Source organism: Solea senegalensis, linkage group LG21 (assembly GCF_019176455.1).
Source record: "Solea senegalensis isolate Sse05_10M linkage group LG21, IFAPA_SoseM_1, whole genome shotgun sequence".
NCBI lineage: Eukaryota > Metazoa > Chordata > Actinopteri > Pleuronectiformes > Soleidae > Solea > Solea senegalensis.
The window spans coordinates 17,899,706-17,908,221 of NC_058040.1; the positions used below are offsets into that span (position 1 = coordinate 17,899,706).

General features: G+C 42.1%; 1 protein-coding gene across 3 annotated transcripts in view; it reads right to left on the bottom strand.

Moving 5' to 3' along the window:
* LOC122758118 (A-kinase anchor protein 2) overlaps positions 1 to 6,049 on the bottom strand; it is an 88,017-nt gene extending 81,968 nt beyond the window's left edge. For all 3 annotated transcript variants that reach the window (XM_044012024.1, XM_044012023.1, XM_044012021.1), the window contains exon 1: positions 5,931 to 6,049. In XM_044012024.1, coding sequence (XP_043867959.1) covers positions 5,931 to 5,974 — 44 coding nt within the window. In that variant the 5' untranslated portion in view covers positions 5,975 to 6,049. The remainder of the gene's footprint in view (positions 1 to 5,930) is intronic.
* Between the last annotated feature and the right edge of the window lie 2,467 nt (positions 6,050 to 8,516).

Here is an 8,516-nt window from a genome sequence, read left to right on the forward strand (position 1 = left end):
GCTCGGAGAGGCTGCTGGTGTAAGTAAGTAATGTGTTTACAATTTGTTTACAGTTGAAAGGACGCTTGTGTGTGTGTTTCTTGTTTTGTGGTATTATGTTCGCTGCGCACACATCAAGTACTGGAATGATTTTTGCGGGTTTGTAATGCAGGGAGAACAAAGACGAGAGAAACCGAGCGGGGTTTTCACTGAAAGGCTGGCGTTTCTTCTCTTTTCTGTATTCTTTTGTTTTACATTATGAGGGCTGGTTAACAGCGAGTGAGCCGCTGCCTCTGTGGTTCTTTTTTAGTTTTGAAGTCGCTTTTTAACGTTGAAAATAAATGAAATAAAAATCCTGTCGACCAAAACCAGATCATTTCAATAAATAAGATCTGTGTTCTTATAACACAGTTCTGGCTTCATCTGTCCTCAGGGCATTGTGACGTTGCTCTCTGTGGTTTGACACAAGGCCACAGTATTACTGTCATTAATATAATAAAAGGTTCAATACTGCATGTCCACATTTTTTACTATTTTCTTGCCTTTTAGTCGTTTCTTTGAACACAGTTGTTGTTTTAAAGCCAGGGGAATTTCAGTCCTGTTTTTGTTGAACTGTGACGGTGCTATAGTCTTCAAGTCGATGTGTTTTCATGGCTTCAAATCCTCGATTCATCCATAAATTGTATATAGAAATTGACGTTGTCTTTACACTTGCAGAGTAAATGGCGGTTGAAAGCAGCCAAGTTGACGTTTTGAACCCATCCTACTGCTAGCTTAAAAGTCACACTTTTTGTCTATTTTCCTCCAAATGGGAACATAATTTTTTTTTAAAGTGACATCATGGTCGACTGAAGAAGAGCTGAAATCATTTTCAATCTTTCCAGAACGAAGTTGTAGTATTATGAGGTACTTTTTGTCATTTATTATTAATAGCAACAGCACGCAGATGTAACTAGCCGTAGCCTTGCAGCCATTTCCTCCTCCACAAAAGAGATGATTTCCTCCACGTCGGTGTGATTCTTTCTTCGAAAAAAGAATGGTGCTCGTGATAATGTGGTGTTGATGTGCCAAAAACATTGATTTATTTCTTTATTTGTGAAGCCCAAACCAAAATATCACTTCACAAAATGCTCCACGTTCCTCATCCTGGCGCTTTGTTCTCATAATATTATGATTAAAATCTATTTTCTTCAGTCTGTCCCGAATACTCATATTATTTCATAGACTCTAATGCTATTTTTCGATTCTACATTGTAGGCTTCACTTCTCAAACAGAAAAGCTACCTCAGTTTCTTATATAAAATCTCAGCGTTCAAGCCTGTAGGACTCTCAGTGAGCATGTTGAAGAATACGCAAACAAACACTAGCGTGAGAAATAAACATGACCTCATGGGTTTGACGCTCTTGCTGCTCTTTGACGCTCCTGGATCCCATCACTGTTAGCGTCTTATCCCTCGCACACTTCAGTGAGTGTGTCATAAATAGCAGCAGAAAAATGGGCTATCTGCCATTGTGGTGTCTGCGCTCTACGTGACCACAAATACAACCTTGTCTTTCTGCTGAATCAGTGGACGGCCCGCAGAGACAACATGGTGATTAAAAATGAGCTCAGACGAAAAAAGAGACGGATGGAGGCAGTGAAGAATGGAAATGTGGGATGACCGTGTCAGTGGTGTCGTCTACGATGTATATCCACAACAAAAAGCAAAAGGATATGTATCAACACGCGTTTTTGACACTTAAAGCAATTTGTTTTGGTCACTGGAAGAGTCGCGAGCAAACCGAACAATGCCGAACTGTAGATTACAGTTAAAAAGACTTTTAAAAAAAAATCCTGAAATGTGCATTAATCAACATTTAGCAAAAAAATGTCTAAAATCTCAGTATTTAACAGAGGAGTCTGGAGTATTTAGCGACAGCACTGCCGAAAGCGAGCAATCATGAGCCGAATCGCAACCTGTCCAGTCGTATTTTAGTTCAGTGAATGTGTCGGACTGATGAATCGATTCTAATGATTCAGTACACAAAGAACTGCTTTGCTCGTCACAAGTTTGGGTAGTTTGTGCCCAGTTTTGTAGCAAATACCGCTGGTGGTCTGGTAACCATGCTGCTTTGACTGTGGTGGTGAGCTGGGCTCCTCATGCTAGGCCTTAGCGCTTTATTACTAGCACTACATGCTAATAGAGCACAGTTAATACTATGGTGAAATGAAACAGAAGCAAGCAACACTTTTTGAGCGTTTTGAATCTACAGACACCAAAATGCTAAAATGCTGCTGCAACTACACCATGTTAGCCTGATGCTAACTTATTCAGATATTAGTGTAAGAGCTTACTCTTATGTGTATTCATCGTTTTTTTTATGAAGAAGTTGTACTTTGTCTGTATTCGCTACTGTTGTCATAACCACTTAAAAGCTTTCCAAGCTGGAAAGCTAACGCTAGGCATAGCAGTGCACCCAGACTGACGTTCAAGAGGCCATAGCATGGTCCTATCTCACTTATATGTGAGATATTGAGGTGTACTCACAAACATGATGTTGTTTTTATGGTCAAAAACGTCCTAGTGGCTGCACACGAGCCAATATAAATGTCTCATCACTGACGCTCTCGTCAGCCGCGCTGTTTCAGACCAAAGCCACACCCGCAGAACACGGACTGTCTTGTGATTGGCCAGCCAACGAGAGCTTTCCCACTGTCTTGTGATTGGCCAGTTACTTGGAAGTGACGTAATTGGCACATCATCTCTCAGACCCGCAGCTTCCCCTCGGGAAAGGCGGATGCACTGCTAGCAATTATGAAAACATTGAGTCTGACCCAGAGTCCGAAGACACTGTGACCAGTGAAAGACTGCTGCAGGACGTCTGTAGCTTGGATAACGTTGTGGTTACCGTGATGATAAACACACATGCAAATGAAACACGTAAAGCGTAGCGTGTAGCTTAGCCTGTAGCTGGCTATCGCTAATTCTAAACGACAAAACAAGCACACAAAGACAGTTACGTAATGTTGGCACTGCTCCTTCCTTTTTTAGAATTTAGGTGAAGTTTGGTGCTGTTTCCTGCTTTATATTGCTACTTTCAACCGTAGAAGAAGAAGAAGATGTACTCTCGTAGCTGCTGAGCGTATCCGTTGTACGGAGCTCAGCAGCTACAACAAGAGTAGTTCTTCCTCTTCTACGGTTGAAAGTACGTCACCGGATGTGCCTGGACTCTGGGACTAGGAGGCGCTGCTGTTTAGAGGAGTGGTGAAATTCACCATTGACGTAACTAGCCAACGAGCTCAGGAAAACAATCAAACCCTGCGCTCTCGGCAGTGGCTGAACTGATTGTTATGGACTTTTAGCGCTTCATAAACGAGGTAATGACGCAGATACACACAAAAACTTGTTAATTGGCACTTCCAGGCCATGTCCTCTTTAATACTGTATTTTGTGTAAGTTTGTGGTATTTTTCTTCTATGTGTGTCTTGGTTTTCAAGTTAGGGAGATAGTATTAGCTTGTTAGCTTACTTCTGTAGCATGAAACATACATGTACGGTTACAGTATAAACATAATAGTCCCTGTTGTTGAGACGATAGAACAGTGGACCAGGCTGAATCACACTGTCTCCATTTGACCTAATCTAACATTAACCACTGTGCGGTGAAGAAAATCGGCTTCATGTCTCACTGCAGCTCTGACAGAGGACGATTTAAAACAGTCAGTCAGACTGTACGCCGATGGCCGACTCAGCGTCTTTAGCTTGACGCTAAGCTGCTGTAAACTGTCACTCAAACCTACAGTTAGCTGCTCAGCATCAGTGAAATGTACAGTGTGTAAAATATGATAACCAAGGAACCGGTTTGAGTTACTTTGCTCTGACTCCAGCTTCTTAACGTGAGTATTTTCTCGTTTCTTACATCAACATGGCACCGACAAAAGCTAAAATGCTAAACTGAACCAGGGAGGAAACACTGGGTTTACACCACATGTTCAGTTCTCTGTGGTGCATTTGGGAAAAAGATTGATACCCAAGTCTCTGATAAGTGCTTGTGACCTTGTTTTGGTTCAGAATGATGTTCGTTGTATACTTTGCCACAGACTTGTCCGACTGTCTATTCAATGCTTGAAGATCCACGGAAAACTAGATTTTTACATACATATTTACACCTGGTCTATTTGCATGGAAGTAGCCTTTTTTCCGACCTTTTTACCTTAGGTAAAAGTTGGCAAATTCGGATAATATGAACTTTACCGCACCTCTACATGTAAAATATGGCTAATATGGCTAATATGGCTAACATTTTTGCCATTTTATGGACCAAACAACAAATATTTTCATCAAGAAAATAATCGACAGACGAATCGGTTGCTAAAAATAATCAGTGCTCATGTATAACATGTAAGCATATGTGAAGTAAAAAGCCAAAGATATTTCAGTAGCTTTTACCGAAGCACTGAGGCGTTTCTGAGTGCCTTTAATTCAAAGCGGTGCATTCACTGTTTCCAGAACACAATACGGTGGAGTACACCTCCTGAGCTGTGAATAATAAAGAACAACTCCCACTCGCCTGCTCTTACTACAGTATCACCGTCATTAAGTAGTTCGCAGGAGCAACAATCGAGTGAATGCAATCACACTTCATAATATTTATTTAAAGACTTTAATTCTCCTTTAAAGACTGTTTTACGGGAGCATTTTAAAGGACTCAATTCAAAATCCTTCCTTTACTGGTGATTTTGATCTTTTTAAATGTAATTGTATTTGTTTTTATTGCGTTCTGTTTCATGTCCCGGTTCCTGTGTCTGCCTTAAAAGTTGTATTTCTGTAAAACTAATTGTAAATAATCAGTAATATTTTTATTCTTTTTCCATTTTGCATTAGTGCTACAACAGTAATATGGGCAAATCATATTTTATTAAAGTCCTCTGTGACACCTGACTGTACAGTGCTACTTAAGAGTCCATTTCTGAGGAGAAAACGTCCGTGAACCTCTTTCCTATTCATTTCCATTAGTCTGTGGCTGCAAACCACAGAGTAACTGGAAACCGTAGGTCAAACGGGCCTCACCGTTACGTCCAGCTGCATCGGTGCACATGCATAAACACCAGAACGCATCTTATTGTCTTATTTGATTCAAATCGCCGGGACCTGAAGGGTCAGACTGTTTTGTTTTTTTCCTGCTGAGTCGGTGAAGCTTCTCTTTCTCGTGGGAAGCAACATCAAAGACTTGACAGTTGCATCAGCAACATTTATATAAAAAAAATAAATAACTCAGCCGCCTGTGACTTGACTGTTAACGCACTCGTGCTGCATTTCCTGATACTCATCTTTTTTTGGGACGTTTCTGTTCCCTTTTCTTACGTCTTAGACGTCATGTCTTACATATTTTTGTCTTTGCTGTTGGGGATTTTTGGCACTTGGTTCCTCATGAGTGGAAACACACAGGAGGAAGGGGTCTGCGGCATGGTGGGCGACTGAATCTGGACCAGAAGCTGCAGTCTTCTCACCGACTGTGCTGAAACACACGGGTTTGCACGGCTACTCTCCTCAGAACGCTGCAGTTCATGACTAAAGCCGACGTTAACCATCACCACAGTTCACATATTAGCCCGAAACTTAGCCTAGTTCCCTCAGAAATGAGGTTCTGCCTGATCAGGACTACTGGTCCTAACAAGGTCAGTGTTTTTGGAAGAAAGGGTCCTAAAGAGGTGATGAATACAAGCACACACACACACACACACACGAGAGGAGAGAGGAGGAGAGAGGAGAGACAGTGTACATGGTGTACCGCGTGTCTCCTCGTCCAGTCATGACTGAGCAGCAGCCTCACCGTGACAGAGCTCCGGGTTCCCATGACAACCCAGCCTGTCAGATGGAGAGGAGGGAGGGATGCGGGCAAGGAGAGGAGAGGAGAGGAGAGGAGAGGAGGAAGAAAAGAGGGATGGAGATAAAGAAGGAGAAGACTCACGGTGCTGTTGCTGTGCTGTTCCCCTGCAAAGGTGTGTCTGACATGGCTGCAGCACCTCCACTCTCCTCCTTCTCCTCGTCCTCTGTCGTCCTCTTCACAGAGTTGTGTCCTCCTGGCTTTTCTTCCTCTTCCTCCTCCTCCTCCTCCTCCTCCTCCTCCCTCCTCTTATCTTCCTCCTCCTCCTTCTTTCCTCCTGCCTGTTTTTAGAGTGTGTCCTCGTCAGAGCAGAGGATGCTGCCGCCGCTCCTGCATCGCCCGGCTCTGCCAGCGGGAGGGGACGGGTGCTCGCATGCTTGTGTGTGTGTGTGTGTGTGTTTCAGAGAGAGAGAGATGGAGAGAGAGAGAGAGAGAGATGGAGAATACTTGTGTGTTTGTTTGTGTGTCAGCTGTGTAGGTTTAATGTCTGAGAGGCAGAGTAAGAAAGGAAACTGAGGTGAAAGAGTCACAAACCAGGATGAGAGAGTGGGATAGAGAGAGAGAGAGAGAGGGAGAGAGAGAGCCTTAGGGGAGATGGAGTATAATGAAAGGAGAGGCCAATGTGTCTCGCTCAGGCTGCTGCCCTGAGAACAAGCGTTCCCCTCTGGAGAGCAGGCAGGGATTCATTTAAAGAGGCAGGTCGGATTATTATGTGTGGTGATGCTGCGTGACTGCAGTGTTGTTTTCTTTCAAAAAATGAGCTCTCGAAAACACTCCCTCAGCTCCGACATGGATTCAATAAAGCAGTGAGTTTAAGTTAAAAGGATATGAAACCACGACGTGTCGAGATAGTGTGCAGCATTTAAATTTAAACAACTGTGGTGTCGGCAGCAGCAGCAGCAGGAGGATTGAGCGAGTAAAGCGAGTCGGCTGAAAACAGATTGGAGTTTGACTGATTTCTTTTTCTTCTTTTTTTTTTTTTACCTCAAGTCAACTTTATCTCTAGAGTCTCAGCATCTTGAAAGGATAGGTCTGATTTTGGACAAATGCTAACCTTAAGATGAAAAAGTTCATCAGAAGACACAGATCTCTTTACTTCATTGTTGTTATTATTACTCACAAATCCTTGACTTGAACAGCAGCTGTGAGTTGAGTCTGTGTTTGATGATCAGAGCTCAGTGTGGACGCTACTGTGCGAGTGCGGTGACAAGTGTTTAGTCTGTCGAGACTTTCCTCAGATATTTTATCCAAACAAGAAGCTGAGGCGTCTTTTTATTGGGTCTATAACCTGCACTCTGAGGATTTAACAGCACTGACTGGACGACAGATGGAAAACTCTCCCTCTTTTCTTTTTTAATCATTTTCTCTCTATTTTATTTTGCTAAGTTTTCTCACGTCTTCACATTGTTCCATTGTATTTCACCCCCTTCTTCTTCTTCTTCTTCTGTGTCCCTTTCCTCTTTTGTTCTTTAGTTTATTCTCTCCATTTTCCCCTCACAGAGATCATGTTGTCCTCGTTACTGGAGCATGCAGACTTTACAACAGTCAGCAGACTCCTCCCCTTTGTTTTAAAGCAACAACTGTTAGAATACAAATGTACAGAGAGGTCAAACATTGAAATAAACAAACTGAATTTTCCACGGTTAAAGGAAATAATGGCCACAGTGGCACAATATTGTCAGAAAAGAAGGCTGATTTTCTCTGTTTTGAGAGTGTTTTTGAAACAACAGTGGAGAATGAAAGCATGATTCAAAGGCTTTAAGTGAAAGAGTGAAGGTCAGGTCAAAGAGCTGAGACCTTGTAGGAGATTGTTTCCCCTCAACTTATCGGCCTCCTCGTCTCTGCTCTCTCCGTCCGTCCGTCCGTCCTCTCCTGACTCTTCACGTCCAGCTCCTGGTTATCATGTTGCCTGGTATGTCGGTTATTCCCAAGCTGCTCTTCAGGTTTAGGTAGTGACCTTAAATGGACATCACACACATGCAGCTGCTGTCCTCTCTCTCTGTCTCACTCTCTGTCTCACTCTCTCTCCTTCACCCCCTTTTATTCTCAGGCTGCAGGTTTGTTTGTTTTTTCATGTTCTTCCAGGTCAAATGATCGACTCATTGATCAGGATTCATCCCAATTAGAGCTGCAACCAACGATGGTTTTCATAATCGATTAATCTGTCGATTATTCTCTCGATTAATCGTTTGGTCCATAAAATATCAGATAACGTTCAAAAATGTTGATTGTGTTTGTCAAACCTGGAAATGACAACGTTCTCAAATGTCTTGTTATGTCCACAAACCAAATTGATTCACTTTGTTATCCAATTAAGAAAATATTCACATTTAATTAGCTTTTTAAGATTCATAAATCGGAAAGCTTGTTTTAATCATGAAACAAAAAGCGATTAATCAATTATCAACATAGTTGTCGATTGATTGTTTCAGCTCTAATCCCAATAAACAGATTTTTTTTCTCCCTTTAAACATAAATAAATAAACCTTTATTTTAAATGACACAGTGATGTAAAGTCACTCACTGTACAAACGTGTGCAGCTTGGCGTTTGTTGTTGAGTATACTGCCATCTAGTGGATCAATGACGTCCACTCAAAAACTGTCTGACTCAGGCAACTCGGATGAAATCTCTTTAAATATTATTATAATTATAAATGTTACGACAGAAT